The following is a 22,728-nucleotide window of genomic DNA, read 5'->3' on the forward strand; positions in this document are numbered from 1 at the left end:
TTTTCTCACTAGGATTTTGTATCAATGGGAAATCTTTCTTTACAGAGGAGTCCCTGGAAGTTTTTCTATTTGCAAACAGGTCCTCCTGACACTTGCCTGTTCTTCATCCTCTGTCATCCTCGCTTCCTCTCTGCTCTGCTTCTGCTCCCGCCGCCCATCGCCGGCACAACACCCCGAGCGCCACCTCCTGCTGAATTCTCTTCCACGCGTCGCTCCACAGCCCTACTGCCGCTCCTAATCCCCGGTGCTGGCCTTCCTACCGAATGCCACGATGTTCTGGCACTGCCAGCGCCGCCTGAACACCGGCCTCCTTCTGTTCGCCGCCCCACCGCGTGGAGGAAGCGTTGAAGCCCTCGAGCTCTATCTTGTGGGCGCATCAGTACCACTAGAATCCCCTCGACCCATTCCTGCCATTAGCTCGTCATCTCCTCGCCCCTAGACCCCGGAACGCCGTCGCCATTTCTCCTGTAACCACGGCGAGCTCGACGCCGCCGTGGACCCGTCCCTACCGCCCTCCTCCACCCAAGCCAACCCTACTAGAAGCTCTCCCTTGGTTCCCTGAAGCTGTTGGACCCGGCCCTCGCCGCCCAGCTTGCCCGGAGTGCCGCCGTCGAGGTCTTCCTCGCCGCCGGCCATCTGCTCCCCGCGGGCAGACCGCTACACCACCCTAGAAACCCAACCAAGCACTTCCCCAGGTAGCCCTTGATCTCCTCTAGCTAATCCCCCTCTCTTCCCTCGCCATCGTCACCCGAGTCCACCGGATTTGGCCGGTCAAATGCCGCCGCTCCTCTCTGACCACGGCCAGGGGCTCCATTGGAGAAGATAAAGGAATTTCAGGGGGTTTTGTGCTAAATCTAGGGACTATTCTGTAAAGCTTGTTTGAGTTTTTCTTATTTCCTGCTGTGAACTTTAAAAATGCATAGAAAACAGTAGAAAAATTAGAAAAATACCAAACTTGTTGGGTTAGAATCCTTATGATGAATTCTACAACTTTTATTTCATAACCAAGCTATGAAAGTGCATAGTTTGTTCTGTATTTTAAATGAAAGTAAAGGGATGCTTTAATTAAATCTTGTAATCCATAGCTTTGCTGCTGTTGATTTTTGGAGCATATGTTGCATATGAATTGAGTAGCCTTGTGTAAATTTTTGAGGCTTAGATCAGCTCTCTAGCTAGAATGTTTTTGCTATCTTTGTTATATGTTCATGAAAGCTTCACAAATTAATTTCAAAAGCATCTGTGTATACTTAGGGATGAAATTTCTACCATAACTTGATCTTTATAAGTATGATCCATCATAAAAATTTGAGAATCAGAAACCTAATATAACTTGAGTTATAAATTTCAAGCTTAAATTCAAAGGTAATTCATAAATAATAATTATTATGCATGAAAAATTATGAAACTTTTCTGGAATGCTAGTCTTGAGTAGTTTATGATGTCCTTAAGTTTTGAATCCTAGTTTTAGTGTAAAACTCTAGTTATAATTGCATCTTGAAATTTCAATCTTGATCTTGTTTAATTTTGTGGCTTAGTTCATTTTAGAATAAAATTCCAATAAAACTACAGTAATCAGATCTAATACCAATCTATATTCAGTAAATTTTGTAGCTTCTGTTTTGAAATATCTTGCTCTGTAAAAATTATTCAAGTTAAACATATTGTTTAATTAAGTGAATTGTTCTAATTATCTATTGTATAAAATATTTAGAGTAATGTTATTTCAATTAAACCCACTTAGGATAATTTTCATAAGTATTAATTTATTTTTAATAATTTAAGATTTGCTTAATTAATCCAAAGTTAGCCATAATTAAATAATAACCTAAGGCTAATTACAATGTTTAGCTAATAAAATAAATGGAGATTGCTAAGTGTGTTTAGTGTTGCATATGGTAACCAGATATGCTACCTAATGTAGTTAATTGAATGTTTAGAGTAACCCACCCTGTTGCCTATCGAGACTAGTTAGTTTAGTTAATACTCGATAAATGACCGCCCAGTGCAGGGTAGTTAGGTTGTTTATTGAAATGTAACATTCTTTTAGTTGGATTGCAACTTTATTGTGAAATGACATAAAAGTATATGCATTCCATAACTTGTAACTTTGCATTTCATATAGACTCGACCACTCTCGCTGACGGAGATTATCAGCTAATCCCGGAACCAGAAGGAGGTTATTCTGAAGACCCTGGGAATTTTGTCGCAGAGTTCTCTGAAGCCCCGAACCAAGGTTCGGAAGATATTAATTTGACTAACCCCAACCCCACCAGCGAAGTCAAGCCCTGGACATAACCCCTACTTTAATTACACTGCAAACTATACTATTTATCTATATCTTTATGCATTACGTTCTTAGGAGTTGTTTGGAAACCTTAGTTGCATAATTCCAGGAACCGATGTAATGAACACTAGAACTGAGTCCGAATAGCTGCTCTGCTAATAGGACCGGTAGAAGTCGAGTGATTTCCTGTCACTCGCGCGACATAGGAATTGTAATGTTTACATTCCTGTTATCACTATAAGGATGACGGACGGGAGTTTTGTGAGGTATCATGGTTGAGATGATACCCCGTCTGTGTTGTTGAACTGGATAAGGCCGCAGTGTGTGGTAGCGGTGGTTAAGCGTTTGAAAGTACTAGCCACATGCCGTGAAATATGGTAAGCGTAAGCCTAGTAACCAATCGGCCCGAGGAGTGGGCATACCCCCCACCACATGTATTTGATTCTTTTGGTTACTTTGTTCGACGTGTAGGAATACGTGTTGCTGGGCAACTAGGAGTACGGGTTTTGTAGTCACGCTACAGACGTACGTCCTGCACTTTGGAAGTGCGTATGATCCTGCAGTCGCTTGTGGTGGCCCTAATCCACGAGTCGGAATGAAAGGCAAACGGTTGCTTCGGAACGACCCTTTGGTGTTCCAAGCGTGTGTGTTAGGTTTACCCTTGCAAGGTTGAATTCGATTCAGGAATCGTCCGCTTCTCACGATGGTTGAGACTGCTTGATCCCTTTACCACATAGAGTAACAAGAGTAACTTTGTGATTATGAAAGATGATGTTTGGTTAAAGATTCTACCATGTTTGAGTAGTTATAAGTGCTTACCTAGAATGGTTAATCAACTAGAATCTGAAAGCTAAAAGTTGAAAATAAGGATCTACTCTTTGTTGCTTTTCAGCTGAAAACTTTACGAGAACCTGAAAAGCCTTCATAAGTCTAGTTATGGGCTAAAGTATACCCAATCCCGGGTAAGTCTTGCTGAGTATTAGTATACTCAGCCTTGCTTTTGTTGATTTACCTCAGGTAATCCCACTGATGAACCAGCATTCATTACACCGTGGCCCTACCCTTTGCCTGATGGTTGGTCCGTGGAGTGGGATCCGTCCCCGGTCAACACAGATTCCGCTGAGTGATATTATGCCAGGGCTAGCATGATATCTGTAATAACGACGTGTACGATATTTACGCTTTTAAACTCCGCTGCTTTGGCTTAAAAACTTAAACCTGTTTTGTAATAATCTCCCTTCACTGGGAACTGATGATGTTTGGTGTACTTTTGTAATATAACTGCCTGTGATGTAAAATGTAATGGCTTTTATATCTCTGGACTCGCCTTCGTGCGAGGTACCTTGTTTGATCCTGCATTCGGTGGTTTATCGGGACATTACCCGACAGGCCAAGGTATTATACCGTTTGAAGCACGAGGTAGCCCTCAAGAGAGGACTCGCGTACTTGAGCCGGTATAATTCAAGTTGGTTCTGCCACAGTCCGGGCACCGTCGGGAGGATTCTGTGAAATGAACTAACACATTAGGAGCGGAAAAAAAAGTAGCTTCTCCTGATTACGTGGAGTGATTCTACATTCTGAAGAGTTTATGCTAGAGAATTAAATAAAATCATTTTTAACCATATAATCACTTCTCTCAAAGAATCAGATTCCATAAACGATCAGAATCAGATAGAACTCTACCGGACACATTCTAGATCCAAACCATCACCGTTCTCTCTTTGTTGTTTTCTAATCCACGAGCCAAGAGCAGGACATCTCTGTCCTCCGCCATCCAATCCACCAAAGCAAGCAAGCCGAAAAGCACCGCCGCTCCAATCACTCGCACCATGAATCTCTTGCTCCACATCCTGAACAGTAGCACCATCGTCATCTCCAACCTCCCATTTGCCAAATCAACGCGACCCATGCCCCCACGGAACCATGGTTGTGTCCTGCTCGGCCCGTCAACATGGAGAAAATGGAGCCGTCGAGGATGGGGATGCTGACGATGGTGCCAAGGCGGGGTTGAGCGATGCTGCCAGGAGGAATGCGAGCAAGGGAAGTAGGATGGCAGCGGCGGCCTCGACGCGGCCCGTAGAGAGCAGCACGTGCTACGGTGAGCCGCCGGCCGGAAACTGACGGGTAGGAGAGGAGGAAGAAGACGATAAGGTGGGGGCAAATTTGTCCTTTCGTGTGAGCTGGGGAAAGGAAAATAAAGAAAATGAGAAGAGACACAAGAATTCGGATGTCTCGGTGTTAAATTTTGAAAGAACTTACGGATTAGGTGTTAAATAATGAAAGACATGTGAGCTGAGACTCAAATTCTAAAATATCTCATCACGCCGCTGTTTGTTGTTGTCTTTTAATGGGCCACGAAGTTCAGCAAACAAGCCACACAATAAGGCAGATTTTTTTTGAAAAAGAATTTAAAAAAATTAAATTCGAAAAAGGGGTGCCGATTCGTAAATTTTCGAAAAATGGTTACTTCCCGCCCGATCAACGGGCGGGAGGCGTGGGGCCGGAGACCTCCCGCCCATTCAACGGGCGGGAGGTGCCAAAACTTTTTCCAGGCCTCTCCCGAGAGCCTCTTTGTGAATAAGAAACTTTTCTTATTCGCGAAGAGACCCTTGAGGCATCCCGCCCGCCCAACGGGCGGGTGGTGCCCTATTTCTTATTTTTTATTGGAATTTATATTTTACGAACTATTTAAAATTCATACTTTTTTCAAATATAAGATTTATTCGCCATACTCTTTTGTATACATAAAAAATTATAGTTCAATTTTACAAAGAAGATTACGGTATCTAAAACTCGTATGAAGATGGTTAAGCGATAACGTTTTGCAACGTAGAATTCAAATATTACGATAGTACGATACATCAAGCCATTAAAAATAAAATAGTATGATATAAAAAATAGTTTAAATATACAAATGCCAAGTCACAGTTACAATTACAAACACACATAATGATCTGTTAAAAGTCACTGCGGTAAATATTACAAATACACATAATGGTCTGTTAAAATTACAAATACACATCCAGGTCTGATACAAACTCAACGCGGCAAATATTATACATGAGCAAACAACGTTCAAATAAAATTACAACTAAACGATGCCTGATATCGTAGTAGCACTCGATCGGCGACGTCTCCCACTCCTTGATACAACCGGAGGTCTTCCATCTGTAGCATCACCTGTAGGGCCAGCTTCAGTAGAACTAGGCCCAACATCATTGTTCGGACAACGTTTATACGTGTGTCCACTCTGGTTACATGCAATGCAGCGTTGTATCCTCGTACGGAGCTCTGACTCATCCATGTCATTACGAATACGCCGTGTCTGACGACGCCCTCTCTTAACCTGAGTTGTTCTCGGATCTGGAATATAGATCACAGGATTCGCTGCCTCAGTGAATGCTCCAACCATACGGAACCCATAGATCTCATACTGCCAGGTGCTTGCAATTATCTCCTTTCTGAAGTAATGGAAAACAAATATATCGACAGGATGTCCAATATCCGCACAAGCAGCCATTACATAAGAACAAAGTATGTGCAGCAACTTTGGCCTCATGCATGAGCAACAAGTACCATCAACCTTGAGGATGCACTCCTTTACAGGAGTCTGACGTCTCATGCCACGTCGTGCTCTGTCTCTGGGAGCTACCTCAAACTTGAGCTCCTATGTACCACATTGCCGTACGTGGTGTAGCTGGGCGCTAGCTGCCTTCTTGGTCATATAATCTGTCATCATGCTCCCAAAATGTCGGTCAAAATCTTGCATGTATGCCTGATTTTTAGTGAACCGATCCCTAAAGTAATCGGTACACCCGTGGACGATGAATTCCACAATTGCAACCAGTGGAAGCCTACGAACACCTCGCATCACCCAATTGTAAACCTCGGCGAAGTTGGTGGTCATTGTGCCGTACCTTGCACCATCAGTATCATAAAGCAATGCCCACTTCTCCTTCGGTTCATTCTCAATCCATTCAGAAAAGGTTTTCGCCGCTGACCCAAACCTTCTCCGAGTAGGTGCAGTATCTGTTGGCAAAGGATACAAAGCCTCTCCTTCGTCCTGTGCAGTTCTGATTTTTGCTGCGTCCTCGCTTCTTTTCTTCCCCGTCAGTTCATCAAGTTTCTACCACTGCTTGTTAAATTTTTGTTGATTTGTTTCTTTGCATAGCCTCTTGAACATATCTATAAGGTGCTTGTTCTTGAATTGCCTGAAAAAGTTTGCACCAATGTATCTCATGCACCACCTACTGCGAACATCATGCCACTTGGACGGCTCTCCGGTCTCCACACACCCCTCCTGCAAACCTAGTATTGCCCTTAGTATGCCGGCGTGATGATCATGTAGCAGGTACACATCTTTCCTATCCATGATTTCTCTGACAAATGATGGCCAACAATCGAGAAATATTATCATATGCAGCCTCGAACATCCCAAACCTCATCTCTAACACCTTCTGTTTTGCACTCCACGCCTTCCCGTACGAGATGGTATACTTGTACTTCTCCTCAATATGTCTGATAATAGACTTTGGTTCAAATGACAGGTTGTCTACTATCATCCCGTACATCTCGTTTGCAATGTATTGCGATGTAAGGTTGCGATGGGACTTCTGCACGCCCGACAAATGATAAGTGTGCTGAGTGACAATTGAGCATTCCCAATAATCTTTCCATTTGCCCTTATAGGCATACACCCGCTACGGATAGCCCTCCTTCACACATACCACATCGTACCTACGAGACTTGCACTCGACTGTTTTGAACTCTCGCATAAGAGAGAGACCTACACTTAATAGTTTCCTTCATCTCATCAATTGAGTGGTACCTCGCACCCTGGACAACTTCATTCTCCCTGCAATCCTAAGGCACGCTGGGTCCCTCATCTATGACAAGATGACTGAAATCGCTGCTTACCCATTCTTCAGGCACATCCTCATCATCATCAGATAAATCGACATTCATTGCTTCATCCAATTCGCGTTCTTAGTCTCGCAGCTGTTCAACAATACGGGGTATGTTCTCCCCCTCATCAGCCACGCATTGAGGTGCTGCGGTGCCACCTGCCTCAATGTTTGGCTCCTCAACTTCTTCATCAACATCTTCATTCCCCGCAGCAGCTTCGATGTTTATCAAAGGCTTCTGGTGCACACTGACAAGGAGTACCAGTGGCCATTGCCAATGACTTGCATTTTGCAGATAACTTAACCAGTCCTCGTTGCTTGCAAGTGGCATCAGTTCCCAGATCAAAGCGTGAGTGGTACGATTTATGGCGCACTGAACACTCACAGTGTGTGTCTCCTGATTAATCCTTAATCCGCTCATTAACCAGTTGCATAGGGATTCAAATGTCCTCTTGTGCAGTCTGGTAATTCCTCTGACCGCACAGTTGAATTCACTTAAATCTACCCCATTCGGCCCATAAATCACATTTACTTCTCCGTAATATATACTGAAAGTACCCTTCTCGGAAGATATATCTGTCAATCATTAATAAACTAGTTATACTACATATTAATACACAACGACCCTAATTTTCAGGGATTCCCAGATTATATTTTCCAGATTCTAAACTATTAAGAATATAAATTATACTAAAAATAATTGAAAATACTAAAAACTATTCAAAATATAACTACCCTAAGAAATATTTCCTAGATTATAGTTATTTTCAAGTAATTATATGACTAGAACGAGAATATACCTCCAAACCGACGTGTGAACAGAATTCGCCGCTTCCTCTTCTCTCTTCCTCTCCTCTCTTTCTTTTTTTTTCTGGTTTTTGCTGAATAAAATAGGAATTTAGGGGCTGGTGGGGGCTTATATAGCGGGGGGGGGGGGGACCTCCCGCCCACCCAACGGGCGGGATGCCCCTCCGCACTGTAGGGCCGTTCCTCCCGCCCGTTGGGCGGGCGGGATGCCCCCGCGGCCGTGTCAGGGGCTTCTTTGCGAATAAGAAAAATTTTTTATTCGCGAAGAGACCCTCGGAAGGGGCCTGGAAAAAGTTTTGGCACCTCCCGCCCGTTGGATGGGCGGGAGGTCTTCGGCCCCACGTCTCCCGCCCGTTGATCGGGCGGGAGGTACCCATTTTTCGAAAATTTGCGAATTGGCACTCCTTTTTTGAATTTAAATTTTTTAAGTCTTTTTTAAAAAAATTCCAATAAGTCACGGGAGGCTGCTCGGGTTAGTAGGTGCGATGCGAAAGACCCATCTACGGTCCACGAGCAGCTCACCTGCCACTACCACCTCCTCCATCTGCGGTAGTGGGAGCTGCCAGATCCGCCGCCAAGCAACCACCTCCAACAACTTCTCACGTTCCCTGCCTAATGCTTAGCACATCGATTGCCTTCCTGACCACTGGCGGACGACAGCTTCCGCCGTCTCGCCGCGCCACCCCCTTGACCTGTCACCGCAGCCGGACCTCCCTACCATCCTCCGATATCCTTCTATTTCCGGCGGTGACATATTAAACACCCCCGGCAGCTCCCCTTCCCGCGGTGGATGTTGCGAGGGGGAAGAAAAACAATAGTCTTGGTACACCTGCATCGCCTCGTGATGAGTTCGCTCGCACCGCGCACGTCACTCCTAGTATTCACCGTAGGCACGGGCGCCGAGGCTGATGCCTGATGCCCGTCGTTTTTCATATTTTTCTTATTTCGTTTTCCACATTCTAATTTATCTAGCGCAAAGTGAAATTGTATTTATTTTAAAATTTGTCTAGCACAAAGCGAAATCATGGGATAAACCCGTTGTAAATGCGCTGATAGTGGCTGCACATCTCCCGGCGCAACATTCCCCGATTGCCGCACCTCGGCTCTGCGCGCCCGCGCTTCACCCACAAAAGGTCCTTTCTCACCGTGGCGGCAGCCCCCACACCACTCCCCGCGCGCGGGCACCCCCCCTCGTCTCCCGCGAAAACCCCAACTTTTCCCGCCGCCCGCGCGCGCATTTCATCGAGCACATCGTCTGCGCCCCGCACCGCCACCACTACAACCTCCGCGCTCCGGGCGAGGGGCGTGGCGATGGATGGAGACGACTTCACGCCGGAGGGCGGCAAGCTCCCGGAGTTGAAGCTAGGTCCGTCCGTCGGACCCCCCCCCGTGCGCGGCCCCCTTATTGGTTTCGTTCGATTCGTCGGGCCACTCACTCTGTTTCCGTCCTATTTTCTCTTGGTTGGACAGATGCGAGGCAAGCGCAGGGTTTCATCTCCTTCTTCAAGAAACTGCCGCAGGTGCGCCTCCCTCGATTTCTCCTTTTGGGTCCTAGTTTTGGGCGATTATTTTGGAGGATAATACTTTTTGTTGGCTGATTTATTTATTTCCCCCTTTTCTGATTTATTCTAATTTTGGTCTGGTAGGACCCCCGGGCCGTTCGTCTCTTCGATCGCAGGGTAAGTGCGTAGCGCTGATGGTGCCATACTATTCCAATACATGTCGTTCTTTTCATGAGCAATAGGATGGACTAGAGGAATGGGGGTTTTGGGGGGGGGGGGGTGATAGCTCTGGTTGTGTCATTACTGTACGGAAATATGGAATATTGTGCTTTTTATTCACCTGGTAAGTGAACACATACATTGCAGATAAACCATAGATAACAATGATACTGTTACTACAGTAACTCAATTTTCTTGACAGTCTATGTATCATACGAATTTGTCTCAGCCAGAATTAATGGATTTAATCCTAGTATCAGTTCCGTGCATATGTTTTTCAGTGTCATCCATAACTTAAAGCTGGTAATTATGAGGTACCTAAGGAGGGAACTGTTCGACATTTTGGAGTAACGCAGCATACTTTGGGTTACATATTATATGAATAATTTTTTTGTGTGCCCAATAGGATTTATTTTCCTTTTTGAAAGTGCTTTTAAAGAAATGATTAACACTCCAGAAATATTTCCTCGGAAGGGGCCATAAATGTTTAGTAAAAGGAAGTTCGTGAAACTCATGCAAATTTAAATTGGCATTTTCTTCTGGACTTGTTTCTACTATTGGCACCCTTTCCTGCATTCTGTTTGCATTCTGTTGCTATCTTCATACTACAACAATCACAATTGTTGAGGCATACCATGTTCGGGTAGAGTTAAATTTAGCTTTTTATTCTTTGGGAATTTGATCCCTATGTGCATTGACCTTCTACTGTAGAATGGCATGCTATAACTAGTGCTTAAATGTGGTTCAGGATTATTACACTGCTCATGGTGAGAATGCCACGTTTATTGCAAGGACATACTACCACACAATGTCAGCCTTGCGTCAACTAGGTAGCAGCTCTGAGGGAATCTCAAGTGCCAGTGTGAGCAAGGCTATGTTTGAGACCATTGCCCGCAACATTTTGTTGGAGCGGACTGACCGTACATTGGAGCTCTATGAGGGAAGTGGGTCGAGTTGGAGGTTAACAAAGTCTGGAACACCTGGAAATATTAGTAGTTTTGAAGACATTCTGTTTGCAAATAATGACATGCAAGATTCACCAATAATTGTTGCTTTGTTTCCAGTGTTCCGGGAAAGTCAGCTGTATGTAGGGCTTAGTTTTTTGGATATGACCAACAGGAAGCTTGGGTTAGCTGAGTTTCCTGAAGATAGCCAATTCACAAATGTTGAATCAGCACTTGTTGCATTAGGTTGCAAGGAGTGTCTTCTCCCAGCGGATTGTGAGAAATCCATTGATTTGAATCCCCTTCACAGTGCCATTAGGAATTGTAATGTTCTGGTGACTGAAAAAAAGAAGGCTGACTTCAAATCCAGAGATCTTGCACAAGATCTTGGTAGAATAATCAGGGGTTCTGTTGAGCCAGTTCGTGACCTGCTATCTCAGTTTGACTATGCTCTTGGTGCCCTTGGAGCTCTGTTATCTTATGCCGAGTTGCTAGCAGATGATACTAACTATGGAAATTACACAATTGAGAAGTACAATTTGAACTGCTACATGAGACTTGATTCTGCTGCGGTGCGAGCATTAAACATTGCAGAAGGGAAAACTGATGCGAACAAGAACTTCAGTTTGTTTGGTTTGATGAACAGAACCTGTACTGTTGGGATGGGAAAGAGATTGCTGAACAGATGGCTGAAACAACCTCTATTAGATGTGAATGAAATCAATAACAGATTAGATATGGTTCAGGCTATCATAGAAGACCCAGAGCTTCGTCAGGGACTCAGGCAACAACTTAAAAGGATATCAGATATTGGTCGTCTAACGCATTCACTCCGCAAGAAATCAACTAATCTACAACCTGTTGTTAAGCTTTACCAGGTTTTTGCTACAACCTACTATTATTTTCTGTTAATGACATGCAAAGATGATTGTTTGCCTAAAAATGTGTTTGGGAAATAGATTTAATACAGTAAATATTTTGTAATATTGGTTTATTAGCTGCTAATTCAAAGCCAGTAACATGTTATGAAAGGAGTGCACTGAACCTTTGTTGTACTTGTGTTGCTCTGTATTTGTGCATAGCCTTGCAGGACACAGAGTAGACTATGTTTCTTAAGCAAGGGAAGCACCTTCTAAGATCATGCCTTTTACCTCAATTTTTTTTAACTCATTTACTCATTGGTTTTGCAGTCTTGTTCTAGAATCTCAATCATCAAGGGTGTTCTTCAGCAATACAATGGCCAATTTTCCACATTGATAAGGACAAAGTTTCTTGACCCATTGGAAGAATGGATGACAGAGAATCGATTTGGTAGGTTCGCTTCTCTTGTTGAGACAGCTATTGACCTTGATCAGCTGGACAATGGAGAGTACAGAATATCTCCCCTATATTCTTCTGACTTAGCAGTGCTGAAGGATGAGCTTTCTGTTGTCGAAGATCACATAAATAATTTGCACATGCATACAGCTAATGATCTGGATCTTTCTGTTGATAAGCATCTGAAGCTAGAAAAAGGACCATTTGGACATGTGTTCAGAATCTCAAAGAAAGAGGAGCAGAAAGTCAGGAAGAAACTGACTAGCAACTACATAATCATAGAAACTCGTAAAGATGGCGTGAAGTTCACTAGTCCGAAGCTGAAAAAGCTAGGTGATCAATACCAGGCACTGCTTAGTGAGTACACAAGTTGTCAGAAAAAGGTTGTTGATGATGTAGTGAGGGTTTCTGGCACCTTCTCAGAGGTACATTAATAATTCTTTTACCTTCAGGATTCATTTTTTCCTTTGTACATGATTGCGATAAATTGTCAATTCTTGGTACAGGTATTTGAAAATTTTGCTGCGGTTCTTTCAGAGTTGGATGTTTTACAAAGTTTTGCTGATTTGGCAACTAGTTGCCCAGTTCCTTATGTAAGGCCAGACATTACAGCTTCGGTAAGAAAATCACTTGCTAAAAACCCTATGAAAGGAGAAATTTGAAATGCAGATCTAATCTTGAGAGCGTAATTCAGGATGAAGGAGATATTATTCTACAAGGTAGCAGACATCCTTGTCTGGAAGCACAAGATGGTGTTTACTTTATACCCAATGATTGCACTCTGGTAAGTATTGTGTGTTATGATATATGCAATTACAGCACTTAGTCAGGTGAAATTAGTGATGCTTCAATTGCCCTAAACAGGTAAGAGGGAAAAGTTGGTTTCAGATCATTACTGGGCCAAACATGGGAGGAAAATCCACATTTATAAGACAGGTTAGATTTGTACTTTCATGATAAAATTTATGATGACCCATTCAAGGAATTTATTTATAAATGTTATGGATTCATCTATAGGAAACATGGCCTGTCCAGTACTGTATGATACTATCTCTGTTTATAAATGTATTTAGAATGCATGCAATCAAACCTCTCTAGCTTTGACCATTGATTTTGAGTAAAGCTATTTGTATTGATCAGTTGAAAATGTGTCATTGAATCTGTTGTGTAAAATACTTTTGATAATATAGTAATTTTATAAGTTCTTATTATCATATTTCTGCAAAAAGTTGGGTAGTCAGTTGCACATTGGTGACAAGTTGGGCGTATGTAAAAATATCTTTTATTGTGCATGGATGGTACTTGTTGCATTATGCATACTGGTTCATAAGAGTTGTCAGCACTAGAATATTCTAAAATGCTGTTTAATTTTATGACATTATTCAATCTATGTTTATAATTTAAATAGCAGACCAAGATCTTCAGGAAAGAAAAACGCCAGACCAATAAGTTCTTGGATGACTGGTCCCTACTGTTATCATAATCTAATTACAGTATTTCTTTCTTTTAAAGAAATTATGTAGATACCTTCATCTCTGTGAATATGTATTACATATATTGGCAGAGAGAATGGAGACCTTGTGAGATGATAAGCCAACTTATGCACAATTTGTAAAGTCTAGTAATTGAGAAGGGTTACTATGACCAATCATGCATGACTAAGAGTGAATAATTCAGCGTTTCTTTTCAGTTGTGCAGAATTTTGCATATAGTTATTTTACTAATTTCAGTAGAGCTCTTCATTTATGTCTGCACTAAAATAAGACACAAAATATCTATGTACTTAAATGTATAGATATGTAATTTATTGCTATACTTGCATCCGCATCTTGATGTGTTGTTTCATTCTTATAACCATATATATTGAGCTACCAAGTACCAACTGTCTGTGATGATTATTCAACACTTCCACCCTGTATGCACGACAAATGCATTACAATGCAATACTATAATAATAATGTGTTGGTGTGCTTCACGCCTCAATTCATCCGTTTTCTTGTTTTCTGGATAGCCATGTGGGTGACTTATTCAGTAGTTCTATTCATACATATTTGATGCTAGAACATTTCACAACTTCTTGTAGCAGATGGATTGCCCAGAAATTAAATTTTTCATAATTGCTAAAGAAGGGTTTCACCAGGACCTCAGCTATTTAAAATGCTGTTGGTGCAAACTTTGTTATGTGATCATGTTTCTGTGATCTGTTATCCCAAGAATACAATAAAGTAAAGAGTGTGAGCATTACTCTGTAACTCCTTGATCAGTGCATTTTAGTTAATCGACCGCAAACCAGTTTGATTCAGCTTGAGTACATTTGGACATGTTCAAACATATAATTTGAATTTCCTCCATGTTGTCATAGCTCCTCGGTCTTCTCATTCTTGGACATTGGCTACTGAAATTTAATTTATATTGTTTCAAACATATTATTTGAAGCAACCAATAATACCTTTCACTGCTTCATTACTTTTCGTATGGGAACCAGGTCGGTGTAAATGTTTTGATGGCACAAGTTGGTTCCTTTGTTCCTTGCGATCAAGCAAGTGTTAGTGTGAGAGATTGTATTTTTGCTCGTGTTGGTGCTGGTGATTGCCAAGTAAGCTGGTTCCACTATTAAAATATTTTGTTATTTAAGCTTTATATTGGAAATGCGTTTTGTTCTTATATAAACTTCTGTTGCAATCACTCATACTGTACAGCATATTCTCTTGCTTTAGCTACTCATAGTCGTACAAATGTAGCAAATTAAAGATGCACATGAGCAGGAAAATATTAGATGAGTAGCACCTTTGCTATATCAATCAAGTTTGTTTTTTTTCTAATGACTAAAAATTGTACAATTTTCAATACTTTCTTCCTCTAAAGCCCTTGATCCTAATTAAAATTCGAAAATTGACTTGGCACATTAGAGCATACAAATCCTCATATACCATTTGTGTAAAAATTCCTTTTTATTTAAATTAAATGGATAATAATGGCAGAGTCTTTTCTAATAGGAAGATGGAAACTTTCTGTTACTTTTGAGCAAGCATTAAGTTTATATATTTATGCAAAATATTAATGTCACGAACTGTTACTTTTACTTTTTTTGACAGCTTCGTGGTGTATCAACCTTTATGCAAGAAATGCTTGAAACAGCATCCATCCTGAAAGGCGCCACTGACAAGTCTCTTATTATTATTGACGAGCTGGGACGTGGAACTTCCACATATGATGGATTTGGTAAGTGTTGGAAACCTTTCATCGTTTTTCTCTTTCAAGTTTGATAATCATCTTTGGTTTTGTTTCTTTTTGCATGTGCAAACTTTCATCTGCATTACTACTAAAGCTATATTGTCTTTTAAAATCATGTTAGTCAGGGGTGGACACAGGGCAAAACTTTTTTTTTTTGTGTGTGTGTGTTCAATTTTTTGAGTAGGGCCTGGTTCCGCTCCTGATGTTAGTACTAGATTTGAAGCAGGCAATCCACATACTTATAAAGTCGTTCTACTAGCATTGCATGTTTTAGAAAATTGTGAAGTTTGGTGCATCCATTTTTGTCAATCTACATGTTATCAGAGACATCACTGGATGAATATAGTTAAAAACTACAAGGATTTCCCTTTTCATGCTCCAATGGAGATACTAGTTAATCAGCGTTGTTTTCTTAATGCTGCAATATGCTCAGACTTCCAGAAAACTGGAACTTTTAATTCTTATTGGGATTGATATATTTTTTTATCAGGTCTCGCATGGGCTATATGTGAGCATCTAGTGGAAGTGACTCGAGCGCCTACCTTGTTTGCAACCCATTTCCATGAATTAACTGCATTAGCACATAGAAATGATGATGAGCACCGACATGTTTCTGATATTGGAATTTCAAATTATCACGTGGGTGCTCACATAGACCCATCAAGTCGGAAGTTAACTATGCTTTACAAGGTATTTCATGATGTGAAATTCTGAACCACATTTGAAATTCCCTTTTTTAGCTTTCAGAAGCAAGTCAGCATTAGTGGCGTGTGAACTGATGCCTCTATGGATATTTCCTGTTTGTGTTGTAGGTTGAACCTGGGGCATGCGACCAAAGTTTTGGTATTCACGTTGCAGAATTTGCTAATTTTCCAGAAGCTGTTGTTGCTCTTGCAAAAAGCAAAGCAGCAGAGTTAGAAGACTTTTCTACTACACCCGCATTTTCTGACGACTCAAAAGATGAGGTATGTACAACTAAAAAATTCAAAATAAATGCTATAGATTCAATATCAATTAAAATGCACCTGCTTCCTATGCTAGCGATCTTAGCATAAACAATTGAATATTGGATTCAGAATTCTCGCTTTACTAAATTTTGGGAGTTCCTATTGGTGTATCTGCAAATACGGTAAAATAATTACTTTGATCCACTGCATAATTAGTGGGAGCTTCGGTGGTGACAGGTTGCTTGGGGTATCCTACCCATACTGTGCTGAAACTTGACCTAAGATAGTGAGTGTTGTCCTGTACAGGTTGGGTCAAAGCGCAAGAGGGTATTTAGCCCAGATGACGTGACCAGAGGGGCTGCTCGAGCTCGGCTTTTCCTGGAGGAAATGGCAGCGTTGCCTATAGATGAGATGGATGGGAGCAAGACCATGGAGTTAGCCACCAAACTGAAAGCTGACTTGCAGAAAGATGCAGCTGACAATCCTTGGCTTCAGCAGTTCGTCTGAAGCGAATTTGTCTGTGAATTTCGTTAAGGTAAAACTGTTAGAGAACTATGCTGGTGCTAGGATCTCCTGATCCATTTTTGTTAATATGCGTTGGCGTATATTATTCTCTAGCCTTAATTGAACAAGTAGTAGGCTAGGCAAAACGACCTGCAAAAAACCATGTCTACATGTCGCGTTGGCGTGACTCCTGCTAAATGCTTAATCGGCTGCAGTTACTCATTGTTTATCTTGTCTTTGTGATTGCACGGCATTGTGCACGGCCGCGAAAGGTCCTGCTGTGCAACTCTCGTCGAAGCTTAAAATTACTGCTTGCGCAGCAGGCAGGCTGGCAGAGTATCGTGGATTGCTAGGACTCCCAAGGTAGACTCATGGCACCTGTTGATGCTTGTTGGGCAAAAGGTAAATGAAGATGACTGCATTGCCCCCACAATAATATTGGCAAACCCCTCCCATTTCTTAAAAAAAAAGTCATAGAATTGGTTTATAAAAATTCAGATAATGTGTCACTGGCAACCATTTTGGACCCATAAGAAAGATTGCAATTACTCCATCCTTTCGCAATAACAAGCATTTACCATGCCGGTAAGATATGTTTTGTTTTGGCCAAAGAAAATTGATAAAACTAGGTACATCACAAACATTTCTTTCGTGATTTTATTTTGTTGCACGCAACATTTGAAGAAGTTGGTCAAAGTGGTTATGCTGAAGATATGTCACAGTTCAAAATGGATTTGCTCATGTAATCGGGCTTAGATATTGTACTGCACGGGCATCACATGCAGATAACCGTTACAGTTCAAAGTTTTCCGTTAGGAGAGTACTATGTATTTTGAAACGGAAGTAGGTAAGAGAAGTTTGGTTCAATTAAGGAGGGGTTTGCTGGCAGACAAAAGAAAGCGAACGCTAAACAAGCTCACGTGGTTCCGTGAACCTTGGCCACTAAATTATCAATTTATGAACTTCCAAATGTTCCTTCTTTTTTTTTCTTTTGAAACTAACTTGCGACCGTTCTATCTCAATAAGAAAAGAAATAAGGTGATGGAAGCGTTCATGGATTAAAATTAGAGAAACCCTCAATGGTCTTGGGACCTTTCCATCACCATCAGACAGCCTTCTTTCTTTCTTCTTCCTCTTGTGGAAGCTCATTGTCATCCTTCCCGTCTTCAAAGGGCGTCCCTCCCCCGACATCCTAAGGGCCCTCTGCTCTCTAAGACCTCGGCTTTTCTTAATCTAGGGATTATGGGTAGTTTGTTTCTTAATCCTAAGATCTTTTGTTTTAGCTTATGGCTGATTTTGAAAGTTTGATTTTGAAAAATCTAAAAGTTAGATGACTCTAGAACCGAGAATCTAGCTGATTATGAATTCTCGATTCTAGATTCTGAGAGTCATCTGAGTTTATTTTTCAAAATCGAACCTTCAAAACCGATAGTAAGATCGAACAAATGGAGCCATAGGAGCAGCAGAAATTGATGCCATTTTAGTATGCATATCCCCAAATGGGTATCTTGCTGGACCAACCATCACATGATTCACAAGACAGATGCCCTGTGTTCCTGTCTCCGAAAGAAAACAGAGCAAGCTACTTGACCACGTGCCTACAAAACTGCTCTCGAGGGAATATTATCTGCTCCCTGTTTACTGCCACAAAGGCATCTTCCTTGGCTCAACTATTGAATTCGTCAACAGCAATAATTAACAGCTATTAAGGGAGTGTTTGGATTCATATTAAATTTTAATCCGGGTCACATATGATGTTTGGATACAAAATAGAGGAATTAAACATGAGCTAACTATAAAACTAATTGCATAAGCTGGTGCTAATTCACGAGACAAATTTATTAAGCCTAATTAATCCAACATTAGCACATTTACTGTAGCACAACATGATCAAATCATTGACTAATTAGGCTTAATGGATTGTCTTGCGAATTAGCCTCTATTTATACATTATAAATAGATTTTGTAATTAGAGTATATTTAATACTTCTAATTGGTGTCCATACATCCGATGTGATGGGACTAAAGTTTAGTCCTAAAGAAGCAAACACCCTAAACAGGCGAGGTACCCAGGTAGATCCTCACACCTACACAATCAGATGCTAATCTTGTAAGTTGCAAGGATCATGTGTATATTCTCAAATTCACTCCGACACACTTGATTTTGGAGATCATCTAAAACATAATAAAAATAATATCCTTTGCACCTCTAATGTTGTAAGGAAGGATACGCATTTGTGATCTAGCAGATATAATTATTACTTATTAGTATATTATATATAATCTTCAACATTATATAGTGGTGTGCAGGTGTGTCAGTAATTGACATGGACTAATCAGATTTATAGAGAGAAAAACTGAGAAATCATCCATTGTGCCTTTCCTTTAGCGTGTAATGCTATATATACCACCAAGTGCGTGCCATCCTGCAGCCTACAGGAACTTGTACTCTCCTACACCACTCTCTGTAACACACAAAAGGATGGCCAAGTTTGGACCCCGCGGTCTCCTGCACCATGCTGCTCCCATGGCGCCCAACCTCAAGCTCCACATCCCTCCAAGAACCGCTCCACTCAAAACTAAGCACTCGGCCGTCTCCTTCAGGTGCGCCGCAGCGGATCCGACGAGCACGGCCAGCAGCAGCGTGTTGCAACTGCAACCTGACAAGGAGTGCTTCGGCTTCGACGACTTCAAGCAGTACATGGCGTCCAAGGTCGCGGCCGTGAACGAGGCACTGGACCGCGCGCTGCCGCTCCGGCACCAGGAGCGGCTCCACGAGTCCATGCGCTACTCCCTCCTCGCCGGGGGCAAGCGCGTGCGCCCCGTGCTCGCGATCGCGGCCTGCGAGCTGATGGGCGGCGACGAGGCCGCGGCGGCGCCCGTGGCCTGCGCCGTCGAGATGGTCCACGCCATGTCGCTCGTCCACGACGATCTGCCCTGCATGGACGATGACGACCTCCGCCGCGGCCGCCCCGCCAACCACGTCGCGTTCGGGATCAGCACGGCGCTGCTCGCCGGGGACGCGCTCCTGGCGCTCGCGTTCGAGCACGTGGCCCGTGGCTGCGCGGGCGGCGTCCCCGCCGAGCGCGCGCTCCGTGCTGTGGCCGAGCTCGGCAACGCCGTGGGCGCTGAGGGGTTGGCCGCCGGCCAGGTGGTGGACCTCGCCAGCGAGGGCGCGGCCGTCGGGCTGGCCACCCTGGAGTACATCCACGTGCACAAGACAGGGCGGCTCCTGGAGGCCGCGGCCGTGTGCGGCGCCATTGTCGGCGGTGGCACCGACGAAGAGGTTGAGAGCATTCGTAGGTACGCGCGGTGCATCGGCCTGCTGTTCCAGGTTGTGGACGACGTGCTCGACGTCACGCGCACGTCCGAGCAGTTGGGGAAGACGGCCGGCAAGGATCTCGCGGCGGACAAGGCCACGTACCCGAAGCTCATGGGCATCGACGGGGCGCGCGCATACGCCGCCGAGCTCGTGGCAAGCGCGGAGGCCGAGCTCGACCGGTTCGACGCCGGACGCGCGGCGCCACTGCGTCACCTGGCGCGGTTCATCGCTTATCGGCAGAACTGATCAGGATTGCCGGTTGCGTCATATTTCTTTTCTTGTTCAGAATGAAATCGATGGTACCACGAATCACAAATTAGTGTAAAACACTAGCTCCAATATATAAAAGCAAATTACGGGCCCTTTTTTATGAGGATATTTATATTATAGAAAGTTGTTAGCTGAGGACTCGGTCTCCTAACTGACTGCATCACGTTTTCCTTGTAATCTGCCTGACCAGTCTTTTAGCTATAGCTGTTAGCGTTTCTGTTAGTGCTAGGTGTACCGTACATGTATCATATATACCTGAGAATCAACACAAGTCTAGTTGAGTTGGCATTCAGTCTCATTCATGGTATCAGACGGGTTCGAGGAACCATTCACCAATCCATTTGCTTCTCGATCCTCTCCAATCGCTTCCGCTGTCATGGATGCCTCCTTCAACCTCTCTTCGGAATCCTCTCCTCCCAGCTCGCCGGATCAACATCGCGACATCCTGCATCGCGCTCGCCACGGCAACCCGAACGCCTCCAGTTCACGCGCTGCCCGCGACGCCTCCGCCGGCAACCACGATTCTGCCTCCACCATCTTCTGTTGCCAGCACTGTTCAGATGGTCAACATCAAGGCACACGTACCTCTGGTCCTTGATCTCGGCGACTCCAACTACTCCCAATGGCGCCGGCTCTTTGACACCGTCTTCAGCAAGTTCGGGCTGCGCGACATCTCCTCCACAGGCCATCCTTGTCGCAATGACCCTGATTGGGTCAAGGTTGACGAATGCATCGTCAATTGGCTGTACACCTCCGTCTCCACCCCCCTCTTCAAGATGATCATGGACCCCGACCACACTGCCCATGATGTTTGGCGCACGATCCACGGCGTCTTCCACGACAACACCAACTCCCGCGCGGTCTACCTCGAGGCTGAGTTTCGCACTCTCTTCCAAGGGGATCTCACCGTCAACGAGTACTGCACCCGCTTGAAGGATCTCGCCGATAATCTTCGCGACATCGGCAAGCCCATCAGCAACACTGACCAGGTGCTGAATCTCATTCGCGGTCTGAATCCCAAGCTCAGCACCTCTGTCCCCTCCATCATGTCACAGAACCCGCTCCCCTCATTCATGGAGGGGTGTTCCTTCTTCGTCATGGAGGAATTTCATAAGGACCATGAAGCTCGCCAGGCTGGTGCTCAGGCAATGTAAGCTAGCCACACTGCCTGCCGCTCCACCGCGCCATCCCCGACTGCGCCCGATGTTGATGGATCCAACATCGGTGGCCACTACACTGGCAATCGCTTGAACACCTACAGCAAGAAGAAGAAGGGGCGCGACGGCGGCACATCGACCGCCGCAGCCGGCGGCGCCTCCTCTGGAACAACAAGCGACGGTGCTGGTCCTTCCCCCACTGGACCGTGGGCCACCAGCGTCAACTCTTGGACAGGCCTAGTTCAGGCCTGGCCTGTCAACTGGTGTCCACCGACTACTAGGCTTCTTGGGTCTCGGCCTGCTGTTTCCAACCAGCAGGCCTACCTGGCCCATGGCGCCAACTCTGCTGGATCCACTCAGGCACCAAGCATGAACCCTTGGGATCACTCGGCTCTCCTGGCGGCTCTGAACTCCTCTGCCCCTCCATCGTCCGGCGGGACCTCTGAATGGTTCTTTGATACCGGTGCCTCATCACACATGACCAATAACTTCGGTATACTCCATTCTCCTTGCTCCTCTAATTCTCCATCTTGCATTATTGTCGGAAATGGCACTGCTCTTCCCATTGTCAAGACCGGAAATAGTGCCCTCTCCACAACTTCTACTTCTTTATCCTTGCAGAACATTTTATACTCTCCAACCCTTCTTAAGAATCTTGTATTTGTGCACTCAGTTACAAGAGGTAAAAATGTTTCTGTGGAGTTTGACCCTTTTGGATTTTCCATCAAGGATCTTTGCACACGGGAGGTGATTCATCGCTGTGAGAGCTCCGGCGATCTCTACCCTTTCCGGCCTTCTCCACCACATAACCTATCGGCCACGACCACCGTCGAGCTCTGGCATCAGCGGCTCGGCCATCCTAGCTGTCCCTCCTTGGCTTCTATTCTAGCTTCCTTTGATTTCACATGTAATAAATCAGCTGAGCATCTTTGTCATGCATGTTAGCTTGGTAAGCATAAGAGGCTGCCTTTCACTACTTCCACAACACAAACTCAGTTCCCCTTTCAACTGTTGCACTCCGATGTTTGGACATCTCCAATTGCAAGCAATTCCGGCTTTACATATTATCTTGTTATATTGGATGATTTTACTCACTATGTATGGACTTTTCCCATGCGCAACAAGTTTGACGTTTTACCGCTGTTACTCTCTTTTCATGCTTTTGTTCAGACACAATTTCAACGACCTATCTTGGCGTTGCAAACTGACAATGGTAGGGAATTTGATAATCATGCCTTATGGTCGTTCTTTGCTGCGCATGGCATCATTCTTCGCCTCTCTTGTCTTTACACATCAGCACAAAATGGGAAGGCTGAG

General features: G+C 43.9%; 2 protein-coding genes across 3 annotated transcripts in view; both read left to right on the forward strand.

The window, feature by feature from the left end:
• Positions 1-16,886, forward strand: part of LOC112884001 (DNA mismatch repair protein MSH2) — a 42,615-nt gene extending 25,729 nt beyond the window's left edge. The window contains exons 1-13 of one of the 2 annotated variants that reach the window (XM_025949282.1): positions 8,984-9,361; positions 9,466-9,515; positions 9,642-9,674; positions 10,465-11,538; positions 11,851-12,402; positions 12,484-12,594; positions 12,672-12,761; positions 12,842-12,913; positions 14,463-14,573; positions 15,073-15,199; positions 15,702-15,901; positions 16,024-16,176; positions 16,465-16,886. In XM_025949282.1, the coding sequence (XP_025805067.1) occupies positions 9,307-9,361; positions 9,466-9,515; positions 9,642-9,674; positions 10,465-11,538; positions 11,851-12,402; positions 12,484-12,594; positions 12,672-12,761; positions 12,842-12,913; positions 14,463-14,573; positions 15,073-15,199; positions 15,702-15,901; positions 16,024-16,176; positions 16,465-16,665 (2,829 nt within the window). In that variant the 5' untranslated portion in view covers positions 8,984-9,306 and the 3' untranslated portion in view covers positions 16,666-16,886. Of the gene's footprint in view, positions 1-8,983; positions 9,362-9,465; positions 9,516-9,641; positions 9,675-10,464; positions 11,539-11,850; positions 12,403-12,483; positions 12,595-12,671; positions 12,762-12,841; positions 12,914-14,462; positions 14,574-15,072; positions 15,200-15,701; positions 15,902-16,023; positions 16,177-16,464 lie in introns of those variants that run through there. The other variant, XM_025949283.1, reaches the window with a different exon arrangement.
• A 2,200-nt stretch (positions 16,887-19,086) lies between these two features.
• LOC112884002 (geranylgeranyl pyrophosphate synthase 7, chloroplastic-like) lies at positions 19,087-20,371 on the forward strand. The gene has a single exon (XM_025949284.1). It carries the CDS (start codon positions 19,145-19,147, stop codon positions 20,228-20,230), a length of 1,086 nt encoding a protein of 361 aa, XP_025805069.1. The 5' UTR covers positions 19,087-19,144; the 3' UTR covers positions 20,231-20,371.
• Positions 20,372-22,728: the final 2,357 nt, after the last annotated feature.

This window comes from Panicum hallii, chromosome 3 (assembly GCF_002211085.1).
Source record: "Panicum hallii strain FIL2 chromosome 3, PHallii_v3.1, whole genome shotgun sequence".
In the NCBI taxonomy this organism is placed as follows: Eukaryota; Viridiplantae; Streptophyta; class Magnoliopsida; order Poales; family Poaceae; genus Panicum; species Panicum hallii.

Excerpts from the sequence above, each read along its gene's own strand:
- LOC112884002 (XM_025949284.1), top strand. The coding sequence starts at position 19,145 with ATGGCCAAGTTTGGACCCCGCGGTCTCCTGCACCATGCTGCTCCCATG.